At 53.9% G+C, this 25,718-nt stretch overlaps 3 protein-coding genes across 10 annotated transcripts in view; all 3 read right to left on the reverse strand.

Annotated features, from left to right (window-relative positions):
• Positions 1-901: 901 nt before the first annotated feature.
• Positions 902-2,902, reverse strand: HCRT (hypocretin neuropeptide precursor). Its single transcript, XM_037129678.2, has 3 exons — positions 2,776-2,902; positions 2,130-2,307; positions 902-1,294 (listed from the first exon to the last, which is right to left on the reverse strand). Exons 2-3 carry the CDS (start codon positions 2,148-2,150, stop codon positions 923-925), a joined length of 393 nt encoding a protein of 130 aa, XP_036985573.1. The 5' UTR covers positions 2,151-2,307; positions 2,776-2,902; the 3' UTR covers positions 902-922.
• Positions 2,903-3,484: 582 nt separating this feature from the next.
• Positions 3,485-7,933, reverse strand: GHDC (GH3 domain containing). Its single transcript, XM_037129790.2, has 9 exons — positions 7,556-7,933; positions 7,063-7,373; positions 6,633-6,754; positions 5,998-6,499; positions 5,394-5,586; positions 5,210-5,281; positions 5,000-5,133; positions 4,521-4,606; positions 3,485-4,250 (listed from the first exon to the last, which is right to left on the reverse strand). Exons 2-9 carry the CDS (start codon positions 7,358-7,360, stop codon positions 4,032-4,034), a joined length of 1,626 nt encoding a protein of 541 aa, XP_036985685.2. The 5' UTR covers positions 7,361-7,373; positions 7,556-7,933; the 3' UTR covers positions 3,485-4,031.
• A 6,341-nt stretch (positions 7,934-14,274) lies between these two features.
• STAT5B (signal transducer and activator of transcription 5B) overlaps positions 14,275-25,718 on the reverse strand; it is a 55,131-nt gene continuing 43,687 nt past the window's right edge. For all 8 annotated transcript variants that reach the window (XM_053659892.1, XM_053659854.1, XM_053659888.1 and 5 more), the window contains 10 exons: positions 25,538-25,625; positions 25,338-25,460; positions 24,665-24,757; positions 21,840-22,046; positions 20,678-20,772; positions 20,437-20,567; positions 19,416-19,586; positions 15,623-15,674; positions 15,206-15,310; positions 14,275-14,515 (listed from right to left, as the gene is read on the reverse strand). In XM_053659892.1, the coding sequence (XP_053515867.1) occupies positions 14,389-14,515; positions 15,206-15,310; positions 15,623-15,674; positions 19,416-19,586; positions 20,437-20,567; positions 20,678-20,772; positions 21,840-22,046; positions 24,665-24,757; positions 25,338-25,460; positions 25,538-25,625 (1,192 nt within the window). In that variant the 3' untranslated portion in view covers positions 14,275-14,388. The remainder of the gene's footprint in view (positions 14,516-15,205; positions 15,311-15,622; positions 15,675-19,415; positions 19,587-20,436; positions 20,568-20,677; positions 20,773-21,839; positions 22,047-24,664; positions 24,758-25,337; positions 25,461-25,537; positions 25,626-25,718) is intronic.

Below are 25,718 nucleotides of genomic sequence, written 5' to 3' on the forward strand. Positions count from 1 at the left end.
GACCTTTGGCTTGGAGATGCATCACCCACATCTGCCTTTATGTTGAAGTGGATTCTCCCTGCGTGCATTTCTGTGACTAAATTCCCCCTTTTTATAAGAACTCTGCCCCCACTCCCATATGACCTCATCTTAACTAATTATATGCAATGACCCTCCAAATAAGGTCACATTCTGAAGTCCCAGGGATTAGAACATCAACACATGAATTTGGGGAGGGGGCACGATTCAAAGCGTAACTGGTGTGTTCCACTTAAAGTTGCAAGAAAATCTTGCCCCATCCCTGCCATAAGAACTCGTGACTTGCAGCTACCTACAGAATAAAGTGCAAAGCCTGATGACTTGTAAAGGTTTTCACCATCCTGGCTGCACGACCTAACCGCCTCCCCTCCAGCGCCTCACCTCTCTCCACACTCTCTACCCCACGCTGCAGCCACTCTGGATGATTCATGTTGAACCTCATATTCCCTGCCTTCTCCACGGGCTCTACCCTCAACCCTTCCCCCGCCGGGACTCCTCTGGGCAGCCCTTCTTGCTCCCCTCCCTCTCCTCTCTCGAGGTAAAGGCTGGATGCAGCAGAGCATCGAGAGATGTGTCCCGCATCCTCCCATCCAAGCACGCACATCTGAGGTCTTGCCCGCACCCCAAGACCTTGCATGGATCCTGGCTCTGGGGTTCCCTATCCAGGAGTGTTTCATATTCAACGACGCCCAAGCTGAGGTGTCCCAGAGCCGGGCTTCCAGGCTCTCAGGCTCTTTATAGTTCGCAAAACTCTTACGCCCCCTGGAGGACGGGACTCCACAACACAGGAACAGAGACCAGCCACATTAAGGGAAACTCGTCTTTATTGCCCTTTTTTTCTGGGGGCTGATATCGGGAGTGCACTGGGGAGAGGGCAGGGCCAGGTCATAGCCTAGGGACAGGCTCAGATCCCAGACTGTCCCCCAGGAGCAACAGAAGAGACGGCCCCCGCGGGACAACGGCGCCCGGGGCAGGGGCGCGGCGCTGGCTCTGCGCCCGCGCGGCGGCCCATGGTCAGAATGCCGGCTGCGTGGTTGCCGTTGGCCTGCAGGAGGCGCTGCAGCCGGCCCTGTAGGCCTGGGGTGCTGGGCCGCCGCTTGCCCAGAGTGAGGATGCCGGCTGCGTGATTGCCCGCGCCGTGCAGCAGCTCATAGAGGCGGCAGGAGCACGTCTTCTGGCGGCAGCAGTCGGGCAGGGGCTGCGCCGCTGCCCCGGGCGACAGCAGCGCAGGTGGTAACAGTAGCAGCAGCAGCAGCGTCACGGCGACCCAGGAGACCTAGAGAGGTGGAGACCCGGTGCTGTGGGCCTTCCCGCCGCGCCCGCTTCCAGTCCATCCACCCAGGCCTTGGCTTGGTGGTTGCGCGCCACCTCCTGGCCTGCGCCCCTCCCTCTTCGTCCCTCCCTTTTTCCTGCCTCTTGGCAATGTTGTGTGAGGGTTGTAGAGGGTTTCATCTGGCCTTTAACCTGCTCATCCTTCACATCTCAGCACAACGTCTCCTCCAGGAGGCCTTTCGAGACCCCCTGACCAGAATGAATCCTGTCTCCTCTGGGTATCCCTAATTCGCTGTACCCCCATTAGAGTGCTTGCCGCTCCACCTGAAAACAGGTGTGTCAGAGTCTGTCTGCACTGGAAGTTCGGATAGGGAAACAGGCCCTATTTAGTCCCGCTTCCCCTTCCCACAGTGGTGAACTCGTTTAAATCGAGGACTAGCAGGACCCAAGATGTCTTGTTCCTTTGCAGGGGACACCGAACTGGGCTTTGGGCCAGTTCCCTACCCTCAGGGGCACAGCCTCCTCACTTGCAAATTGGGTGTTAACTAAATCCTGCTGTGCAGAGCTGCTGGGAGGATAAAATGAGAGGATGGGTGCAAGCCCAACACCTGATGAATAGTAAGTGCTCAATAAACACAAGCTCTCAGTAGAACAGGGCACAATCAAATGTCAACCAAGGTGGGTTCTCTGCCAAGGGTCCACCCGGTCCCCTCCTTACCTCAGAGCCTACACAGGAGAAGACCAAGACAGGAGACACCTCTAGCCTTTCTCCCAGCCCCTGAGCAAGCATTCTCATTGCCCCCTGGAATGATGCGTCCCCTCCACCCCTGGGCCTTTACCTTTGTGGAGGGAGGGCTCATGGTGTCTGCTCTCAGAGTGGAGTAGCAGGGAATGGTGTCGCCTGCAGTGGTCCAGGTGGCTAGGAACTTTGAGGCTGTCGACTGTTACTAGCTCCCGGGAGCCTGGGGTTTATAGTGCTCTGAGGTGGCGGGGGAGAGACAGGCACTTGCGTCCACTCTGGGGCCAGACAAAGGCAGGTCTAAGATTAGCCTCACGCAGGGCGGCCGTCTCCAGGCTGGGCCCAAGGAATGGCCGCCAAGGCACCCAGAGGCTGGAGTAGGATCTCTGTGCCTCTGGTGCCCCCCTTGTCTGTCTGCCTGCTCCTTGGAGATGGGTGGTCTCCAGGCACTAATGAGGCCACCTTGCACCTAGGAATCTGGGATCACAAAAGAGGCCCAGGCTGGGGCGCTAGCCGGGACGATGTGGGGAGGGGCAGCTGCTAATGAGGGTCAGGAGAGCAGGCAGTTGTGAAACCCATTCTCCACAGGGTGTGCGGGGGTGGGGAGGGCACCCAGGCAGCGGGCCTCCCTCCCTCTGCTCCTCGTCTCTGCCTCTGGGATCTGCCAGGCTCCAGGGCCGCCCTCGTCTGTGGAAGAAGCCTTCTCAGCTGGTCTCCTCCTCCCTCAGCCCCTTCCTCCCACTAACCTCCAAGATGGGGAGCCTTGACAACTGATCCTCGGCAGTGGGGAGAAAAGCAGCTGGTGTTGTTATCCTTGGACCTCACCAGCTTTCTTGCTGGAGGGGACGGGCGGGGTTCCGTCCCACCGTCGGCAGGGAGGGCGCCACCATGCTGCAGTCTCCCTCACTCAGGGCCCTGTCTACGGAGCACCTGCTCCACGTCAGGCCTCACTGGACTCTGAAGCCACGGTGGGCATGGGACATGCCCAGCTTTCAAGGAACTCCAAAGTCCAGGTGGGGATGTGCCCCGGCTTGTCTGGTAGCTCAGTGGGAGAAAGGACTCTGGAAAGGCCTTCCTGGAAAAGATTTCTACTTCTGCTGAAGGGACACCTTGAGCAAAGACCTGGAGGTGACGGTGCTTAACCCACGAGGGGTAGTGGGATGTGGGCCTCATGGCTGTGGCTTCCCTCGGAGGAGGGAGGTGGCTGGACAGCAAGCAAGGCCCTCACATTTGGGTTAAGGTTGGGATGGAGAGAGGCAGGAGGAGGAGGTCTGTGCCTTCTGGGTTGACCTAGGCCATCGCAGGGGGGCCGAGGGCTCCTGGGGGCACACGCCCTCAGGGCCTGCCCCCTCGGAGAAAGCAGGGAAAGCCTGGACATGGGAGGTGACAGGCTGCAGCAGGAGCAGAGCACAAGGACCACTACAGTTTCCCCCAAAGTAGCCCCTGAGTCAAGAATCTGGGTGCAAGAGGTTTATTTGGGAGGTGATCCCAGAAAACACATACGGCAGTGGGGACAGGAAGGACGGGAGGAAAGCACAAGAACTGTGTTAACCGTCACCCCTGTGGGCAGCTGGTGCAGAATGCACTTCAGGAGGTCGCACTGCAGGACAATGAAGCTGAGGTGCGTATTCGCAGTTCCTGTTCCTCGCTCACGGAAAGTCGCTCCTGGGAACCTTAATTCCCGACACTTGCGGCCCGCCCAGCGTGCTGGGCTGAGAGGCACCGGAGCCTCTGGCGTGTGTGGGAACTGTCCAGCAGTTTCCTCCAGAGAGGGCTCCGGGGGCTCCGGGCAGGGCACTGCTGGTATCTGGTACACCCCGAAGTCGCTCTTCAGACCTGGCTGACTAGGTCGGACCTCCCTGAGGCCCGGCAGCTCTGATGAGCCCGACAGGTGACAGATTCAGAGACCCTGGCCGACGGCTCCCCATCCAGAGAAGCCCCAGAGGAAAGAGAGAGGCAACTTCGGCGGTCGGGGGGTGGGGGGCAGTGGGCAGGCCTCGGCTCAGGACAACACTCTCCTTTGCAGGAGCTGGGCCAGGGGCCTGTGCCTGAGGACCCGGGGCATCTCGGGAGGGAAGGGAGACGAGGGACGGGCCACCAGGGCTGCCCGGAGCGCCCCAAAGGCCTCCGGCCCCACCAGGTGGACTCCAGCAGGGCCCACGCTGCCCCGGAAGCGCAGGGACTTGTAGCGGGGAGAGGCTTCCTGGAGGCAGTGGTCAAGCTGAGAACAGAAGGGCAGAGTGATGCCTGTGCGCGGCTGTGTGGGGTGTGGAGGAGGCGCCCACGACAGTGCCTGGCGTACGTGTGGGCAGGAGTTTCATGTGGACACGTGCGCGTCTGTGGGACTCATCCCGCCCTTCCCCAAGCCCCAGGAAAGTCCCCCTCCTTGCCCGACCTCCCCGTCACTCTGCTGTGTCCACCGCACCTGGGGGCATGCAGAGCAAAGGGGACACGCAGTCCCAGGGACAGATCCTGTCCTTGTGTCATTTACCTTGTCTCGATTTTCCTCAGACAGGTTTCTCAGCCCCCTCAGGGCTACAAACACTTCATAGTGGGGAGCGGAGCCCCCAGAGGAGTCTGCAGACAAACCCACACACAGCACTACTGTGAACGAGGCCACTTCCAAAGCCACGCCCACTGCCTCTCCCCCCCCCAGCCCCACATCCGCTCCTCGCTCTGTGCTTCCCTTCCCCACTCTGAGATTTCTGGGGAAACAAGCATTGCTTGGAGCGCAGGTGGGGAAATGGAGAGGAACCCGGGCCTAGTCCTGAATATGAAACAGGGCAGGAAAGGAAATGGGGAGAGACTGCAGCCGGAGGGATGGGAGTTAGACCTGGGGAAGGACTTTTGTTAGGAGCAGCTAAGGAGGCTGGGTCTTCCCTTCTTCCTGGAGGTGTCTCAGCAGGATGGCTATGGGTTGAGGGGCAGCCAGCTTGGGAATGAGGAGCAGGAGCTGATAGGGAAGCTTACCCAGAAAGCCGCTCTCCACGCAGCAATGGTCCAACAGCGTGGCCCCTGGCCACTGTCCCACAGCCCGGTCCAGGGCCTCAGAAAACACGTCCTCACCAGTGTCTTCTCCTCGCACACTCAGGGTCTGGCTCAGCCTAGAGAGAAGGGAGAGGGAGGCAGAGGGGCCCAGGGCACGAGGACAGCTCCTCAGATTCCGGGGAAGTCACCTACCTGCGGATGAACCTGACGACCGGGCACTGATTATAGGCACCAACCACTCGAACCACATCGCCCAGACGGCACCTGGCAGGGTAGGGGTAGGGGTGAGTCAGGCCCAAGGACCCATTAGCTCACGCCCCTGCCCTCAGTGGGGTCCTGGAGGGCCTGAGGAGGCCTCGGGGAGGCCGGTCATCACCTGGTAAGGCTGGCGTGGTCAGTCAGCACCAGCTCGTACTCCCTGCCCTTCTGGGCCTCGGCCAGCAGGATGGTGCTGGCAGTCTCTTCCTGGCCTCCTTCCTGGACTGGGAGCAGCTCAATCAAGGGAGCACCAGGGGGCAGGAGGTAGAGTCCACCAGGCTGCTCTGGCCACAGGTTCAGGCCCACCACCCCTGCGGGGAGCAAGCAGCCTCTTCATCTTGTGGTGCTGAGGCTTCCTGCTAGGCCCTTACCCCAGGCCCTGCGCCTCAATCCTCTGAGCACCTGATCCCACTGCTGCCCTTCCACCCGCTCCTTCGTGGCTCCCCCAGGCTCAGCACATGGCCGGCCTCTAGGGCTCTAACTGGGAAGAGGCAGCGCTTCTGGATGTGGCACACCTGGGGGTAAAGGCTGGTGCTCTGCCGATTTGTGCAACCTCTATGAGCCTGTGTCTTCCTCTGTAAAATGGAGCTGCTGGTGTTGGGAGGATACACAGGGTGTTGGGAGAATTAAATGAGATAATAATGAAGGGCTCACTCCGAGGCAACTAGCTGGGTGCCCTCTGCCCCCTGCCCTTCCGCTCACCACCCTCAAGTCCTGCTGACCTCCAGAGGCAGCGTACGCAGGCGAGAAGAAGGCGAGCCCTTGGCACCACAAGGCCTGCAGGGCAGCCACAGCCTCGGCCTGGCCTCCTGCGTCCAGAGTCACCACCACCTGCAGCTTTGGCCAGAGCCTCAGGGCCAGCCCTCGGGGCCCCTGCTCCAGGGCTTCCCGCAGCTCAGCTGCCCGCCAGGGCAGAGGTGCTCCCGGGCCCCTGGAAGCTAGTGCCTCAGCCAGCGCTTCGCCGTTGGCCCCCAGGACCGAGAAGACGTCCAGGAGTTCGACTGCTGTCCCAGCTTCCAGTACCCGCAGCCCCGGGGACCTCAGTGCTTCCAGCAGCAGGGCCTCGGGGTCCTTAACTCCAGGGGGGCTCCCCTGGCTGGGGACACGCCAAGGCCAGGGGAGGGGGCTGGGCCAGGGGGATGTAGCAGTCAAACAGGCTGTGCCTCCTGGGGCCAGTGCCTCTGGATGGGCCTTGTTCAGGGCTGCCAGACCCATCAAGGTGGCCTGAGGGGAGAAGGGACAGGGTGTTGGCCCCCCGCCTGAGCCAGACCCCGAGGAGCCCCCGGTCTGGGGATTCTTTGCCCACCCTGAGAGGAGGGTGTGCCTGCAAGCTGGGGTCCAGGGGAGGGCTGTTTACCTGTAGAGAGGCCGTCCCGTGGTGCTGCTTTGGGGTAGGCGGCAGGAGCTGCTCCCCACTTTCTTCTTCCTGCGCCTCGCTGGCCTTGGTCAGAGGGAGATGACTCCGGAAGGTGCTCATATCTGTAGCCCCAAAGACACCGTAAACGGGTCAGGAAGCCACAGAGTTTCCCAGGAGTTTCAGGCAAGATTGGTGAGACCGTTGAGGAAGGGACGTGGAATGACATGCAGTGACATGGAAGAGGCCTGGGGGAGGGGCTACCAGGGTCCAGGATGGGAAAACCCACCCTGAACCCGGGGAGGGTGTCTGGGACAGGCCTCTCTGGGTTGGCAGCAGAGGGTGGGAAGAGGGGTCTTCAGGTGGTGGAGTCTGACTGTCCCGTGTGATTTCTTTCTGTCTGGACCACCTGCCCAGACCCTGGAAAACACACCTGTGCCCCCCCTGAGGGGGCAGCGGGGGCTGGGGGCTCCCTTCAGACACCACCTCAGGGCCTGCTGCTGGCTCTGGCCCGCATGCAGCGTGCTCTGCTCCAGTCTCCACCGCTGCCAGGCAGCTGCCCAGCACAGGGCGCCCCATGCCACACGGCGCTGGAGACAGGCCAGCCAGGCCAGCCCGGGCCCCGGGGACCGCTGCTGCCGGAGCCCGGCCAGTGGCGGCAGCAGCAGCAGCAGCAGCAGCAGTGGAAACAGCAGCAGCAGCAGCGGAAACAGCAGCAGCAGCAGCAGCATCTCCAGGCAGCTCCTGGGCAGAGGAAGGGACAAGAGCGCTGGTACTGGGGGCGCAAGGGATAACTCATTTCTTACCGCCGCCCCCCATTCCACCGGCACAGGAAAACCAAGAACACAGGAAGCTTGGGGAGAAGCCAGGACCTCCTGTCAGGCAGATGAGGCAGAGAGAACAGCAGGCTTTAGCGCCACACTGACCTGAGTTCAGATCCCGGCTCTGCCACTTGTTATCTGTATGTAATTTGAGCGGCTGCTCTGGGCTCCGTCCCCCTGTCTGTCAAATGGGCATATAATACCCCCTCAGAAGGTGCAGAGAGGGCTTGCCACGGTGCCTGGCACACAGAGGCTGCTTATTGAACGAGATCTTGCCCACTTCCTAGTGGCTCTGCTTCGTCCCAGGGTCCACCCTGCCCTGCTGTGTGTCCCTCCTGAGCCCTGGGCAGTGGCTCATGTCCCACGTGCACCTGTCACAGCCTACTGATGCCCACTCCCAGCATCCAGGCCCCTCAGCACTTAGATCTCTACATACAGGCCGGCCAGAAAGGTGAAGCCATGGCTTTAAAGGGCTGGGCCTCGCGACAGGGAAATCCGGCCACTGGGCCTGAGGGCGGAGCTGAGGTTGGGGGTGCTCTTAAAGGAGCAGGTTGCTGAGGAAAGACAAGCTGGGTGCTGGTCGGAGCTGGCAGCAGTGGGAAGCTGGGGCTGGAATAGCGTGGTCCTCACACTTGTGCAGGTGAAGGAAGAGAAAGCTGACTGTGGAAAAGAGTGACAGGAAGCAGCTAAGCAGCTTCAGCTGGGGCCGGGCACACCCCATCCTGGAGCAGACTCAAGCCTGAGAACTGTTAAAAACCAACATTTTCTCTCAATCCAGAAATCCTCTCCCCCAAGGTGGTAGAGAAAGAAAACACTTTTATTACTGAATAAACATTATGCCAGAATGCGATGTGCATCCCAGTCAGTCCGCTGGGAGATGCCAAAGACAAAAAAACAATCTCACTCCCCTTTGTAGCCGAGCTGGTCGCACACATGAGTTCTCAAAATACATGACACATGATAGTCAAAGTCATCTTTGAAAGGGAAGAGATTTCAGACCGTTGATGAGATTCAGGAAAAATGCCAGGGCAGCTCATGGCGACTGAGGGAACTGTGTGAGGTCCCAAGGTGCCTACTTTGAAGGGGGCTGAGGTGTCACCGTCCTGTGTACAATGTTTCTTGTAGCTTGTATCTTTTTCAATAAATATCTCTATTTTGTATAGTACATGACTGGATACTTTCTGGACAGATCCCATTCAGTTACGTGGAACCCCAAAAATCAGTTTATAACATTTTTGTCACCTCAAAAGTGACCCCACACCCCTTAGGTATATCCCCCAGTCCCTTCCCATCCTTGCCCACCCCAGCCCTAAGCAACCGCAAATCCACTTTGTCTCTATAGATTTGCCCACTGTGGACATCTCCCATAAATGGAATATGACGCACGGTCTTTGTGTCTGTCTTCTTCCCCTTAGGGCAATGTTTCTGAGGTTCTTCTACGTGGTAGTGTGCCCCCGATCCAGTTCAGGGCATATGTTTTAATTTTTCTTGTATGGAGACCCAAGAGAGGACTAGCTGGGTTATATAGCAACTCTCTCTCTCTCTTTCTCTTTTTAAACTCTTTAAGGAATGGCTAATCTGGTTTCCAAAGTAGCTGCATCATTTTACATTCCATTATCAGTATGTGAGGGTTCTGATTTCTCTGCATCCTTGCTAACACTCGTTATTATCTGACCTTTTGATCTAGCCATCCTAGTGGGGTGTGAAGTGACTTGAGTCTATTTTAAATTTTTTTAAAGATTTTATTTATTTATTTTTTTTTAAGAGAGAGGAAGGGAAGGAGAGAAGGAGAGAAATATCAATGTATGGTTGCCTCTCGTGAGTCCCCTGTTGGGAACTGGCCTGCAACCCAGGCACGTGCCCTGACTGGGAATCGAACCGCGATCGTGTGGTTCGCAGGCCCATGCTCAATCCACTGAGCTACACCAGCCAGGGCCTAGTCTATTTTAATTTTAATTTTCCTGATGACTAATGATGTTAAGCATCTTTTTAAGTGTGTAGTGGCCATTTGTATAGCTTCTTTGGAGAAATGTCTTTTCAGATGCTTTACACATTTTTAATTGTTTTTTTTTATTAGGTTGTAGGAGTTCTTTATATATTTTACAAACAAGTCCCTTATGATTTGCAAATATTTCCTCCCACTCTGTGGGTTATCATTTCATTATCTTGATGTGTCCTTTGTGCACTGAAAGTGACCTTCAAAGGCGGATGAGGCCGAGACCAAAGAAAAAGGCTGACAAAGAATTAAACAGAGACTTTGTTAGAGAACTCACTGAGAGAAGCAGCCCGGACAGCAGCCAGATGATGGATCTCCACATCTGAAAGAGAACGGGAACTTGAAATACACAGCTTTCAGGAACACAGGCGGCTTGCAGCCAGGCAGCACGTACTTGCTGAGAGATGTACGTTTCAAGTCATTGCACAACTCGATGGACCTCCTTATCTGTGTAAGAACATTCCTTTTAGGTGACACAGGGGCAATTTTCTCTGTGAAAATGCTAAACTCTTAAGGACAGGTGTGTCCTCTACCTCTGAAGTGGAAGAATAAAACAGTTTATTGTTGTTTTTTTTATCAAAAGAATAATTGGGATCCTTTAAGTGTTTGGTGTAATTCAGTGGTGAAGCCATTTGGGGCTGGGCTTTTCTTTGTAGGTAGTTTTTAATAGTACCTACAAAAAAAATCACTTTGTTATAAAACTATTCAGATGATCTATTTCTTCTTGAGTCAGTTTCAGTAGTTCGTCTTTCTAGGAATGTGTCCATTTTATTGAAATCATCCAATATATAGGCATATATTTGTTTATAGTAACCCTTTTACTTCTGTAAGATCCGTAGTAATGTCTCCACTTTCTTTTTTCTCTGTTTAGTGAAATGTTGTCACTGTCATTGGTTTTTTCAAAAAACTAACTAGTTTTTGGTTTCACTGATATTCTCTATTGTTTTTCTATTCCCTATTTCACTAATTTCTGCTCTATTCTTCCTTTCCTTCTGCTTGCTCTAGATTTAGCTTGTTTTTTAATTTTTTCAGTGTCTTAAGGTGAAAGGTTGGGTTGATTTGAGATTTTTTCCTTTTTCTTTTTCATTTTTGTCGTATTTTTTTTCCATTACCATTTAGTCCCCTTATACCCCTATCCCTTCCTTTTTAATGTCTTTTCAGCTATAATTTTCCTCCTAAGCACTGGTTTAGCTGCATTCCATAAGTTTTATGCTGTGTATTCATTTTCATTCATCTCAAAGTATATTCTAATTTCCCTTGTGATTTCTTCTATGACCTGTTGGTTGGTTAAGAGCATACGGTTTTATTTCCACATATTTGTAAATTTCCAGGGCATGGTATTGTTTGTTCAGTGAGTGGCTGGACCACTTAAGCACGTGTATCTGCTCCCCAGCACCAACCCCATAGTGTGGTCTGCTATTGTTCATCAGGGCTGCAGACTCCAGCGGGCCTGGTCACCCTAGTGTGACAGTGATCTTCACAGAGCTCTTCCCTGGCCACACCCAACTCTTAAACTACACTAATTATTGGCTGATTATATATATTTCAACAATGCCCTGGAAGAGAAATTGCTCCACAAACCGATCCAATCAAGTCCAGGCTTCCTTAAAGGGATCATTTCAAGGGTGGCACTTGAGGTTTGTTCTGACCCCAGGAGAGCTCCTCCCGGCCACCTCTTTCCTCATTTGTCTCTAGCAAACTACCCCGGCTCAGGCCGTATTTCCAATGAAGCCCGTCATTCTCCTGCCGGCTGTCTTTCCCCACAACCTCTGCCGTCTGGAAGAACACCTGCACGCCTGAACTTCCCTTTCAAGTGCAGTCGGTTCCTTTGAGGAGATATCCAAAGCTCTCTGTTCTGGAGCCTTTCACTCCCCTCTGGGGCCAAAACTCGGGCCATGGCTCTGGTCCCTGGTGTTGGGGCTGGAGATGATGGTGCACTTCTGGGTGACATGCCCACTTCAGAGAATGAATGAATGCCTTCTCCTTTCTCACCTCCCATTTGTTTCTTAAGAGCCAGCTCAAGCTGTTCAGTGCCCTTCCTCTTGTGTCCCTTTGTACTTGATAGAGGCCTTGGGACACCGTTATTCACGGCAGCGTGAACGGGTGTCTCATCGCACCTGGTGCTGTACGCGGCCTCTTCCTGACCTCGAGGCTCTTGCGGGCGGGAACAGTGTTTCTCGCCCCACAGGCAGCGCTCAGAGCTCTAAAAGCACCGTTTTCACGGTGAGCTTCCTAACAGGAGTGCGCAGTTGGGGGGCTAGGGGATGAAGACTATCATCTAACGTCCAGGGCATCAGATGAGCAGGAAGGTAAGAAACGCCACTGTCCGCCATCAGAGCTGGCGCCCAGTGCCTGGAGGAGCCTACCCCCAACCAGCTCCCCTTTCAGACGCGCGCCGCTCTGGCGGCTTCAGACTTCCCTGACCCAGCCACCCTCTCGCGCCACCTGTTGGAAAAAAGAAAACATAAAACAGGACTCAAGGCTGTCCCTTCAGAGGAAATCTTTATTGTAGCACAAAATACACTATTTTGTGATTTCCCCAAGTAAAACTGTACACAATACTTTTCTGGTAGCTATAGACCAGTCTGTCTCAACACTAAAATATGTATATGAAATGATTTCACAAAGTTTTAAGAAGAAAAATTATAAAAAGTATACTTCCACTTTAAGTTATATTAACTTTGTCCCCCACCCCGGCCCCCCACAAAACCCTGCACAGAGCACACGAGGAGTCGCACACTCGGATGACGTGTGAGTGTCCGGGGCGGGCGAGAGGTGGGGCGGCCACGGCTTCCCATGACCATGACCTCTGCTGGTTCTCATGGACAGGGAGAAGAGAGCAAATAGAATGCAGAGAGCGAGCACACCTTTCGGTCAGAGATCTCTCCCATCCATGGGCACAGCCTCAAGGAAAATTGAGGACGGATCAGCAACTATACAAGCACGGAAAACCACACGCAGCACCGGTCCCCTCTGCCCCACGGCCCAGGCAGAGCCCCGCCCTCAGCACGCCCCAGGGCCCGGACCACTGCTGATCTGAAAGCTCACAGCCCGGTGCCCCCACGCCCCCTGCTGGGCCAACCAGGGCACCGCTCGCAGACAGACGGGTGTTGGGAAGTCCAAGTGATGGGGCTGGTGAGGGCTCCTTCCGCTCGGTCCGAGCACAGCTAGGCCTCCTTTCCGCCTCCCCCCTCCCCACACCTATCCTCACAGGCGGCGCTTCAAACTAACGCTGAGGCGGGTACATAGGGGGCTTAGCAGCATCGTACATCAATGCTGGTGTCCATGGAAGGATCAACTGGCTCCTCAGAGGCAGAGAGTCTACTGCCCAGCGTAGAAAAATAAATCAGTGTATGAAACCAAGCCAGGGCGAACAGCAGCTTTTAAAAAGTTATCTTCCAATAAATAATTTACTACAGAGGAATATTCTCCTTTAACATGAAAACACTGATAAGTTCAGAAGTTCTTTTTGTAAAAAAAATATGTTTATTTACTCACATGTATAAAAATAAGGTTTTTAGGGCCATTCTCTCCTGAGTGTGGTCATGTCCTCCTTTTGGAGAGGGGGCTAGGGGTGACCTTGTAGGGCCCAACCCGAAAGCTATACCTGTTCCCCTCTCTTCCCACCTGCCTGCCACAGCCGTTCCTTCCTTCTGGTATGAAGAAGCTACAGAAGAAACTACGGACACAATTCTGCTGAGGCTTTTAGTTTTCTTTTTGCAGCTCACCACACCTCTAGCGCTCCTGCTGACTGCATCCCCCCGATGCCTGACACCCAGCGCCCTGCACCAGGTGGGCACCGACACCTGCCGGTCACGCCGGCCCTGGGTTCAGACCACGTTCCTGCCGCCCACGGCCCAAGGCCTTGTGGGTGAGCAGTGAAGGGACATGAGGTGACCTGGGTATGAGTGGCACAGGACCTGACACAGGAAGGAAGCATTTTGAAGTCAAATTAGGGTGGGAAGGGGAAAACAAGAAGTCTCAATTTAGAAACAAAAACGCCATTCGACATTTGCAAAAAGCTGTTATCAGTAAGCCTTCCAGTGCGGAGGAAGGCGGGGCAGACTGGACGGCAGCTTCCCCGGGCGACAGGGGACCGTGCTCAGTGCCTGAGTCAGGGCTGGGCTTCTGCTCCGGCCGCACCACAAAGGGCTTCCGCACTGTAAGCTCCCGTTACGTGACCCTCTCCTTCCCTCTAGTTCATCGAACGTGCCCGCACATGTGTGCACGAGGAGGAACTGCGTAAGAGAAGGGCGCGGGGGCGGGGGGAGACAGCAAGGGAGGGACGGAGAACGTTCATCGAACGTTCCGACGGGCTGAGTGTTATTGAAAAGGCCACCGCCCATCTGAAGACCCCTGATTCTCCTTGCCCCAACAGTCCTCCCGTGCTGCCCCTGTTCCGGGGTGGGGGCAAGGGGAGGGAGGACTGACTTTCCTCGTCAAAAGGCAGTTTGTACATCTCAGCAGAAAAGCAGAGACAATCGTGGTTATATACCAATTGCTTGGCAGACACAGTGACACAGACTCACTAGAGAGAAGGTGCTTTCTCCTCCCTTTGTCCTTCTCTTACTCGAACAGCCACATGTCAAGGTTCGGCCTCCCTCGAGACACAGGGCCGAGTCCCGGGGCTCATGGAACTAACTGCCTTTTCGTACAAGGTTAGAACAACCACAGCCTTCATCTGTGGCCCCAATGCTGCAGCTACACCCCGGACAGCAAGGGGTAGGGACACCGCAATGCACAGACGCACACACACAAACACACAAACACAAACACTCCCTTCACTGGTGTCACCATGCACAGAAACACTAAAGTCACAACTAGTATGAACATTTCACATTATGAGTATTGTTTCCAAAGAGAAGTGATTCATGGAATTAAAACATCCACAAGAGTTAACTCCTCTGGCAAAGACAGAGGCGCTGGAGGCAGAGATGCGAGGTCACGACTGTGAGTGAGGGATCCACTGAGTGTCCATGGGTCGTCCCAGGAGTTCCTCGACGCGGCGTGCCACGTCCATTGTGTCGTCCAGATCGAAGTCTCCATCGGTGTCGAGGACGGGGTCAGGGCTTGGGAGAGAAAGAAAAGAGATGAGGGGCCCCGGCTGGCGTAGCCCAGTGGACTGAGCACTGGCCTGAGAACCAGAGGGTTGCTGGTTCGATTCCCAGTCAGGACACAGTGTGGGCTGTAGGCCGAGTCCCTGGCAGGGGCACAGAAGAGACAGCCACACACTGATGCTTCTCTCCCTCTCTTTCGCCCTCTTTCGCCCTCCTTCCCTCTCTCTTTAAAAAATGTTAAAAAAAAAAAAAAAAAAGGAGATGAAGGAGAAGGGAACGGTTGTCAGAGGCCAATGACGAGGAGCAGAGACTGGCTCGAGCCCCGCGCCCAGGCAGGTGAGCGGTCCAAGATTGCCTGTGCTCTCGGCCCAGGCTTCACGGGAAGAGAACCACTTCTGCTCTCAACGCTCGGGAGTGGAGTCCTTCGCTAGCTGGACGGAGGCTCAGACTGAAATGCCCGCCCTCTGCTAACCATTACGCTGCACACCTGAACTGCCCCCGCTCCGCCCACCACCAAACTAACATCTGATCGAATCTCTCCCTCCCACTTGGGCACATGCCAGAGCCTGGCCTGGGTCGGGTGGTCTCAGACCCAGAGGAGCTCTGCGTTCCTGGCCCGCCAGCCCTCCTGGGGTCCAGCCTGAGGCCAGCTGCCCAGTTTCCACCCCCTACCCCACGAAGCCCCGGAAGAACACGACCTACTTCTGGGGGTACATGTTATAATGAGCCTGGGGACACACAGCGGGGGAGGGAGCCTGGTCCATGTAGGTGGCACTGCCCCCAGCGGAGTCTGCAGATGTCACAAACCTGTAGGAGGAAGCAGAGCAGAGCCTCAGCGGCCTCGGGGCAGCAGTGGACTTGGGGAGGGGCCCTGGGGGCACCTGTAGGTCTTTTTCGGGTGTAGGAGGACCACCCGTCCAAGGGGCCCGGGGCTCCAGCTGCAGGAGTGGGGCCCTGGGGACTGGCCTCGTGGTGACCAAGCCCAGTTCCCGCCCCAGGGCTGAGCCAGGTTTTAGGGGGAGGGGAACGCTGGGCCCCTGAATGGGAGGGGGCGGTGGTGAGGGGTGAGGACAGCCAGGGGAGGAGAGAGGCGGCAGGAGACCAGGGCTGACCACTTACTCAGGGACCACTTGCTTGATCTGTGGCTTCACGTATCCGTCCACTGCTTTAGCTGCCGAGGGGGGAACGGTGATGAGAACCAAAGTTCTCAGATGAAATAAAAATGAAATCTCCCTTATGCATCACACCTTTTCTTAGGATAGGATACGACCCCGAAATTTTATCTTAGGATCTAATGTGAGCACTTCACATTTTACTCTGTCAGGACGACCTGGCACAGAGAGGTTTCAACACTGAAACTGTGAGTCAAGAGAGAATTCCCACTGGCTTGGATGTGCTTACGCATTCTTCAAACCATGGGAAATATGTACTTCAATACAAGTCGAGACCAAGCATCAGCACGTACCAATTGTGAAAAGAAAAGAGACTTCTAAGGAGTTCAGTCGCAGATGCAGGAGGAGGGCAGGACTTGCCCTGTGTCCCACAGAACAAGGTGGGGAGCAGCAGGCAAACTGAGAGGAGGACAAACCCCCAGTGACAGAAGGGAGAAGGTCGCCAGACTAGACCGTCCCCCAGAAGAAATGGGCTGTCTTGGGAAGAGCTTGTTCCTTTTTGCTGGGGGTTTTCGAGCGGAAGGTGTACAGACACTTGCCAGGGATCGCCCAGAAAAGTCTACTAAGCATTAGAGAGGAATTGATCGGACTTGCCAATCACAGAAGTTACTCTGAGTGTCTACTCTTAGGAGAGGGACTGTCATCCAGGCACCCGCATCTGGGGTCATCTGATTCCAGGGAGCACAGCCTATGCCTTGTGGCTGGTAGAAAAGCTGGCGTGGGTCTCCCTTCCACGCACCACGGCACCCACTGGGGCGTGGCAGGCCACGGGAGGAACCCGACAGTGACCTGGTCAGCCATAGGTATAGCTTTTTAAAAGGCTGACTGTGGAAATCCGGTTAAGGAGGTGGCAGGAATGTGACTGTGTGAAGCCAGCGAGTGAAGTCTAGTTTCCCGGGACTGGGGGTTTGGGAGTAAGTTTGGTCCTGACTCTGGCGGACTTGTGAAGACCACGTCACGGTCAGCAGGGCGTGGCAGCCTGAGATGGTGACATGCTGCATGGCCTGCAGACTGCTTGGCGTCCTAACCTGCTTCTCGTGGGCTTCAAACGTCAGGGGCTACCTTTTCATAATATCGCATGTTTTCTGTGCTTTACAGTCTACAGAGAATTTCACAGATGGGCAGAAAAGATAAAAACCAAAGAAATGCTGTAAAAAATAGGATTTAAAAATCTGGATGAGCTGTGCTAACAAAAAGAAGCAGTGACAGATATAATCCAAAACAGCATATAAATCTAAAAACATTGTGGCTTATTTTCCCACCTAGAAATAGAACTGTCCCACTAGGGCAGGGAGGCAATGTGTTCAGGGGACAGGTGGGCAGCTTGGGCCATGCAGCCCCGTTACAAGGCTCCGCAAAATAAACCTTCAGCAGAATAAAACTTACATGGTAAAAGAACAATGACCGGCTGAGAAAAATATTCGCTGTATGTAATAAAGGGTTTATTTACTATAAAAACTACTTACGCATCGTTAAGTAAAAAAGAAACTGCAAAAGGAAGACACGAGGAACATGAACGCACCTCACGGGAAACAAATACGAATGGCCCATAATGTCGAGGTTAAAAAAATACAGGTCTGGTGCCAGACCCTCTGAACTCACAGCCTGGCTTGGCCTCTTCCTAGCTGTGTGACCTTTGACAAATTATTGACCTCTCTGTGCCTCAGTTCCCCCTGTGTAAAAGGGGGCCATTAATGGCACCTGCTTCCCAGACCTGTTTTGAGGAGTAAATGAGATGCTGCATAAAAATATACCCGGAAAAGGACTTGGCGTGTGAGTAAGCATGCAACAGATGTTAGCTGCTCCTATTGTCCTACTTATTATTGTTTTTGCCCTCAGATGAAAGGGCGTTTTGGCCTGACCTAGAGTCAGAGAAATGGAAACGGGAACCGAGATACCACTTTGTGCCGATCAGACGGCCAAGCCCGAGACGGACGAACAGAGTCTGCGGCAGGCGGGAGGAGGAGCAGACACCCGGGAGGGGCGGGTGAGGATGGACGCCGCTTCCTGGAGGGGGGCTCTGCCAGGATGTGTCCACATGTTTTAAAAAGTGTGAACTCAAGCCCTAAACGGTGCTTTAGGAATTTATCCTCAGCAAATTGAACAAGAGGCGCGTACCAGGTTATCTCAATATGAATCATGACCAGTAGCTGTAAGAAATGAACAACTGGGACCATGTTATGTGGAATCGCCCTACGATGGAATTCTATGCAATCATTAAAACGATGCTGTATGATTATATGTACTGACCTGTAACTCTGCCTGATATACTTTTATGTTAAAAAAAAAAAAGGGTGTTGGCTGAGGGTCACACTGAGCTGTGAGCGGCTTCAGGGGTGTCTTTGGGAGTCAGCAACATGGCAGAAGATACCACGGCCGAAATCAAGAGCCACACGACTGCCCCTTCTGACAGCCGCTCTCCCAGCCAGACCAGACTGGGGACTGTCGGCTGAACAGCCAGGACTTCCCCCGTTGAGGCAGCAGTGACTGCTAAAGGGGGTGGTGTCTCCACGTGCAAAAGGTGCCAGCACATGTTCAAGTCCCCTTGCCCCTTAGCCTGAGTGTCGGCCTGGGGTGACCGCCGGGCAGAAGGCATGTTTCCTGGGAAGATCTGAACTGGCTGCACCCCACCTGTCCTCTGTCTTCCATCCTTCTCCCAGGGAGGTGAAAGGGGGCCTGGGTACCCCCCATCCTAGGATCCTGAATCATGGCCTAACAATAAATGCTCGTTGGGAAAAACGTCAGACCCCGGCAGCTGACGTGTGGCACAATCCCACGTGCTCTGGCCCCTGCCCCGCTCCGCCCTTGTTCTCCCTCTTTCCCTGCTCAGCCCGCTCGGGACTCCAGACCCTCTTGAGGGTTTTCAAACATGGCAACCTCATTTCCATCTCAGAGTTCCTGCGCCCGTTCTCTCAGCCTAGAATGCTCTCTCTCCAGCTCTTCAGACAGAGCGCCCTCACTTCATTCGGATCTATTCTGATGCCGCCCCTGGGGAAACCTCCCGGACCGCTCTCCAAGTCCTGAGACAGAAATGTGGTTGGCGTGTTGGGAGCCCCGAGCAGGGCCTGGGCGGCCAGAGCCGGGTGAGCAGGGGCAGGAGGCAGAGGCAGCAGGGCAGACACCCCCCAGCCCCTCCTGTTGCCTCTCTCTTCCTCTAACCACGCATCTGTGTCTTCCCGGCTCCCCGCCCTACGTACACGCACTGATCTCTCTACTTCTTTACTGTCTCCCTTCTGCCGCAGGTTTTCACCTCCACGCAGCAAGGGCCTCGTAAGCGTCCCATGGCCGGCTGACTGAGAGCAGGGTGTGCACCGACACAGACTGGGAAAACACTCACTGAATCACCTATGGTGGTTCATCCCTACTTGAGAAGTGCTGGGTGATATGTGGTTTTCTATACTTGTCTGGAAACTTTCCAATAAACTTATAATACTTTTAACATTCAGAAAACAAAACCGTCTATGTTTTGAAAAGCAAAATGTTACCTTCCTGAGTGTGTCTGACCTAAGCTTGTGTTAAAAGCCATTTGTTCCCTGCAGTTTGATATTTGGGGTGAGTGGTAGGTGCATTTTCTGTGTGTCTGAAGAACACAGCCCGGGGTTTACCTCTGCCCTGGATGACGCTCAAACAGCAACGACTCTGTGCCAACTGTGCTGGTTTTCATGAGAGACAGACAGACACAAAAAACGAAAACATAACCAGAACGCGACAAGCCCACAGCAGAATGCAAACATGGTTACCAGTGGCGGGCTCGCATGTAACCGGGGTGTAGTACTTGGCGTATACTTCATCTTTGGGCCGGTCGGGGAACACGTAGATGAGGTAATTCAGGTCCCCCAGGCGGTCGGCCAGGGATCGGATGGAGAAGTCTCTAGTGGTAAAAGGCATCAGGTTCCAGAACATTCTTTCCTCTAGATCGATAAAGACAACAGTTACATTCTAAACATGATTTCTGAACAGGAGATCTTAATACTCCCCTATACTAAAAACGAAACATCGCCGTTCAAATTGCACCAGTAAAAATCTCCGTTTTAGAGTGACCACAGGTTACAGAGCAAGTAGTTGTTTCTCGGAGCCACGGGGAATGCACACGCCGCCTCCCTGGAGACCCAGTGACCTCCCTTAGGCAGCTTCAAGTTCAAACGGTGTTCTGTCTCTTTCTAGAGGACACTTCTCATCGCCTCCCTGATTCCCTGTGCAAAAGGACGTGAGAGAGAAGGCACGTCCACAGCCAGAGGACGTGCGGGCACTACGAAGGGGCACTAAATCTCTAAGTCAAACCAACAAAACAGAACAATACTCAAAAGCTACTCGTCTTACTGTGAGGGTCAGAGGAAAGAACCAACACTCTGGCGTGAAAATGACCCAGGACATAGGTATCCCTGTGTTAGTCAGTATACATGAATAACTGAAGCAGCGAGTTATTTCTGGGCTAGTGACGCCAGTCTATCCAAGTAACGCTTCTCCGGGATGAGCTGCGGGTTGAGCAGCATGAAGGGGACTTTTCAGTGGGGAGGCGGCTGAGGTTCGGGACAGGCCACTGCACTGCAGATTGCTGCGTCTGGGTCACACAACTGTGTTTCTTGAAATTAGGACTTGTGTTCTCCTCAGTAAGGTTTTACACAGGGCCACACATCTGTTCTGTACTGAGGGCCCCCGCGAATAATAAGTACTCAACAAACCATGTTAAAGTAATTTTGCAACAGAAGCGGTTAACTCGGGCCATCTTGGCTCTACCCTTGAAAAGGGAGGGGCACTCACGGGAGTCGAACTTCCAGGCGATGGTGATGCCACCGATTTCAGAGTCACTGAATCTCAGCAGGAAGGTCCCATCCGGCTTGTTGATGAGCAGGTCGTGGGCTTGTTGCTTGTTCACAAAACCCAAGATGGCCCTGGGTCACAGAGGTCAAAGGAGCAGAAGCAGAGTGTGATTTTTTTTTTTAAAACTCCAGAAAGACAACCTTCTTACTCTATTGCTGACTTGAGAAATGACAGTTCTTACCCATCATTCCAATGAGGCTTGAGATGTTTTTTCAACACTTCCATCACCCCATCGAACCACTGCCAGAAGGTGTAGTTCCGCCCCGGTAAATTCTCCTGGTCGGAGGCACAAGAGGACACGATGAGGCAAAAGGCAACACTCGGAGCGGCACCTGCACACACTTGGACCGAGGAAACTCAAACGGCAGACAAACATCCGCTCTGCCAGAATCAGGCCAACATAAAGGCCCGTCTGAGTCTCCCCAGATGAACGGTTCAGACACCGAAGGACAGACGGGACAAGCACGCGGAGGAAAGCAGCCCGGTGCCCTCCCTGGACCCTGCTGCGCGCGCCTTCCCCCTCTCGGATGTGGGGTTTGTAACCAGTGGTGGCAGCATCACCCAAGAGCTTCTGAGAAATGCAAGTTTTGAGGCCTCATCTCAGATCTACTTAACCAGAGCCTGCGTTTTAACAAGACGCCCAGGGTGCTGTAAATGTGAACTGGATTAAATGCCACGGGCAGGCCACAGAGACTGGCCCGTCCCGCAGCAGTTGCCAGTAACCCCCAGAAAGACGGAGTTATCTGATCTCTCTGCACCCCTTATCAAAATGCCCCCGACTGCCTGCGAACACGTCAGCCGACTGGTCAACAAACACACCACCATTCAAAAGGGTCACACTCAGAGACGATGAGATCTCTGAATTAGGGCTTTAAAAATACTGGTAGTGGGGGGGTGGGTATTAAGGAGAGAAATGAAAGTTAAATTTAAAATCAAAGATGTGACAGGTGCCATCTGAGTTACAGATGCCGGAGGAAAAGTTCCCTTCATGGGCGCTGCCTTAGGTGGGCCCAGGGGCCCACGGGAGGCCGGCTCCGCATCACGCACCGGGGAGCACCAAATCCGGGGGACGGCGCCAGACGCTCTGGTCGCCACCAAAGCTCCACTTCCCGCGAGTTACGTGAACATTGGCTTTGTCTGCTGTTTCCTTTACAAAAAGCACAGCTGCACGTGAAGCTCACTGACGTATTCAAACAGACGGCTTTCTACACAAAAACATGCGGTCGTCTGTCTACTCAGCAGCTTCCCACTACTTTGGGCACATTTTACTGGAGACGGAAAGCACAGGGCGGGGGAGGGGCGACTCTTGAAGGCGTCCGGCGGGTCCCGCCGCGGTCCCTCACCCTGTTGAACTGGGACCAGGACACGGACATGCCGCTGTAGTCCTCCAGGTGGTTGCTGCTGCTGCTGAACAGTTTCTGCGCCAGGAACACGAGGTTCTCCTTGGTGAGGCCCCGGTTGCTCTGCACTTCGGCCTTGAACTTCATGTTGAGCGCCTCACACAGCTGCGGCCACAGCACTTTGTCAGGCACGGCAAACGGCACCCTGCCCTGGGAGGGACACACAAGCCAGAACCTCATGAGAAAAGAGTTGCATGATTTATTCCCTCAACCTGCAAAAAAGACAACAAATTAAAAAAACCCAAAAAACATTAATGGCTGGACGTAGTTACAAACGTTTGTCTCAACTGAGCCTGAGGATAAAATTCAAACCTTCCTGGGACATGCTGTTCCGGGAAACTCAGACGGTTCGGTTCGTTTTACCCTCTTTGCACACAATGTGAGGCGTGACTGCCTGCAGTCTACGGGGCTCTGTAATGAGCTGGTGAGCGTCTGATCCAAGCCTATGTTCTCACAGCCACAAAAAGCAAAACATGACCGAGGTCTGTCCCTTACACTTGGACTGAGTGGGAACAGCGATCCGAAACACTGGTTCTCTAGGTACAGAGAGAGAAATGTGTGTGTGTGTGTGTGTGTGTGTGTGTGTGCAAGAGTGCATGTGTTCATACAGGTGTGTGCGCAACTGTAACCCTTGCCTTTGACACTTGCCGACAAAGAGCTGCAGCTCAGAGTGAAACCGTTTAAGGAAGAAGAGTCACTGTGAGTACGAAGGGTTTAGTAAAAACAGGTCGGAGTATGTATTTTTAAGTAACTGCTTTTCATCCTGTTTGGCCGTTGTACTTAATTTTAATTATTATAAAACTGTTTTTGGAAAAAGAAATACTTTTGCATAGGAAATCCTACACGATACAAAAATCTGAAAGTACGGAGGGCCTGCCCTGACCAGTGTGGCTTGGTTGGGTGGGCGTCATTTCTTGAGGTGAGAAGGCCCCTGGTTCCATCCCCAGTCGGGGCATGTGCAAGAGGCAACTGATGGATATTTCTCACATCTGTGTTTCTCTCCCTCTTTTTCTCCCTCCCTTCCCCTTTCTCTAAAAATTAGCAAATAAAATCTTTTATCCTATTCCTGTTCCTTAGCAACCCAGTTCCTCTCCCTAAAGGTGTGTGATCTAGTTTCTTGTCTACACCCCCATGAGTATTCTGCACAGGCCAGCAAATGCATATCATTTTCCCCTGTACATTTAACCACACCTCCACAGATGGGTATCCATGCATCAGCCTTCAGTCTTTAGCTAGGCAGTATGGCAATGCAGTTATACTGACTTATGCAAAAATATACCTATAAATTCCTACAAGTATGCACTTATTTTAAACCAGCACAAGATGCGCAGTAGTTATTGACATACTGGGAATGTTAAAAACGCTTATACTTATTTAGTCGAGACACTTCAGCAACGACCTACTGCAGGAGATGCCAAAGACGCAGGAGCAGAGGCGTGCAGACAGGGGTGCGGACAGGCGTGTGGACAGGCGGGGAAGGGAGCGGGGATGGGGCCGTCCTGTCCGGGGGGCTCATCAGGATAGGCTGAAGGCAGAGAGTTCCTAAAAGGAGTCTCAAACTAAGGGTTTGTCGCCCAAGTGTAGTAGAATTGCTGATAAAAATCGCGCCTCAGGAGGGAATTTCAGGGGAAAGGGGGAAGAAGAGATCACAGGAACAAGTACAAAGGACACATGGACAAAAACTAAGGGGGTGGAAATGGGAGCAAGGTGGAGAGCACTGGGGGGGATGATCTGGGATGGGAGTAAAAGACAGAAAACTGTACTTGAACAACAATGAAAAGAAATACATTTTTTAAAAAGTTGCGCCTCTGCAGCAAAAACATTCTCTCAAGAAAACTGTTGAGAATGTAAGACTGTTCATGTTAGAGAAGAACACACTTCCATACCCCAAATAACAAGCCTAACCCCCTCCGTGACACCTTTACGGACCCCTCTCTGCTGGGAACACGCCCGCCCATAACGTGCTGCTGGGAGGCTCCGGGAATGGAACGCTCGTGGAGTGGCCCCCAGTGGCTCGCAGACAGCACCTGTGTGCGCGACCCCAGAACATCGAGTGGTCACCCTTAGACAAAGCGTCTCATTCTTCATGAGAGACCTGGGATGAATCACAGAATCTAAAACCTGGAACTGACATTAAATGTCGCCCTCGTTTGTTGGAAGGAAGACGACAGGAAGCACGTTCTACGCTGAAGTAACCTCCTGGGAGGTCTAAGCCCTGGAACAGCGGCCCCCAACACTTCTGGCACCGGGGACGGGCTTTGTGGAAAACAGTTTCCCACGGACGGGGTGTGGGAGGGGAGAGACAGGAGGTGGAGCTTATGCGGTAATTAGGGCAGCGTCCATGGAGGGAGAGGAGAGAGGCGGGGACCCTGCCGAGGAACCCGAGTCCCAATTTCCGTTTACGGTTTCCCCCAAGGATTCAGAACAACACTTACGGAGCATGTCTGTGTGCCTGGCGTTTTATCTAATGTAATCTCCCTGAAAACCACGGAGCACTGTCATCCCCGTGCTGCAGACGCTTAGGGGACCCTTAAGCTCAGGGAGGTAGAGTGAATGTCCCAAAGCCACAGAGGAGGGACAGCTGGCGCTGGCGTTGGGGTACCGGCCTGCCTTCCAGCCCGGCCCCTTCTCATTTCCTGCGAGCGCTCTCTGCTGCCTCCCACCAGGAGAAAGGGCGTTTTCCTACGCTTTTTGAGGATGACACACGAAAGAGGCCCATGACCCCAGCATCAAGATCTCGAGCCCACAGGCCCAAGGAACCCACTCACAGGCTCTGCAAAGGCATTGTCCCACAGAACAGTGGCCGTCGCGTTGTTGTCCTGGCTGCCGTGGACGATCACCACCACCGGGAGGGACAGGGTCTGCAAAGACACGGGACACCGGCTGAGCCCCCGCGGGCGGCGCCGCGTCCTGCCCCTGCTCTTCTTTTCTTCCATCACCGCATGTTCATTCTTCCGGTTTCCGCGCATGTCGCGCTCGGACCCGAAGTGAGAACCGCCCAGGGACACTGAGACTTTTCCACACTGGCACAGGCTTAGACAATTTGGGTGCAATAAGAGGTTTTACTAAATAGCTCTGAAGGATGGGGTAAGCTCTCTAAGTCACGTGGAGCACCAGAGAGAGGAAGGAGAGCATGGAGATGTTTCCAGGAGGGAGAAAAACCAACAAGTACAAACATCTTCTAAAACTGACTACAACCGTTACTCAGATTCCTGAGTGATGTTTCTCCTCGTTCATTGTCTACCTAGACTTCCAGCCGCTTCAGTTTATCATTGTTGGCTCCTTCTCAACAGAAGCTAAAAGACACAGTTCTGAGGATGAGGTCTTCTCACTTTTGGTTCGTCAGTTACCAGAGAGAGGACACTAACGGTGATCAGAACAATTCTTCTGGGATGCAAAGTCCCCCACACACACACTCACGCACACCAACAAGGGCTTTACCTTGACTTGAAACACCAGCTCATTTCCACCAACGCTGAACTGTGATTCAAACAGGATTGTGAATTTCTCTTCTGTCACCGACTCTGCTCCGCGACGATCAGACCTCTTGATTCGTTTCAGGGACTGAAAAGGAGAAAATCACTGTGACAAAGACTCAGACAACTGGGGACACTGCGTTGCCCGTCTCCTTCCAGCCTCACCATGTTTCTGAAGTGGGCGCTGAGCGTGCCGGTGGCCTGGTGATACTCCATGACACAGCAGTTGTTCAGGATCTCGCCACTGTAATCACTGCGAAGCAGACAGGGGCGCGGCTCTAAATCCACACGGGCCTCAGCGCCCGTGGGGCAGAAATACGCTTGGGGTGGGAGGAAACTCAGAAGG

This window comes from Artibeus jamaicensis, unplaced genomic scaffold, assembly GCF_021234435.1.
Source record: "Artibeus jamaicensis isolate MK-2021 breed Jamaican fruit bat unplaced genomic scaffold, CSHL_Jam_final contig_2259, whole genome shotgun sequence".
Taxonomy (NCBI): domain Eukaryota; kingdom Metazoa; phylum Chordata; class Mammalia; order Chiroptera; family Phyllostomidae; genus Artibeus; species Artibeus jamaicensis.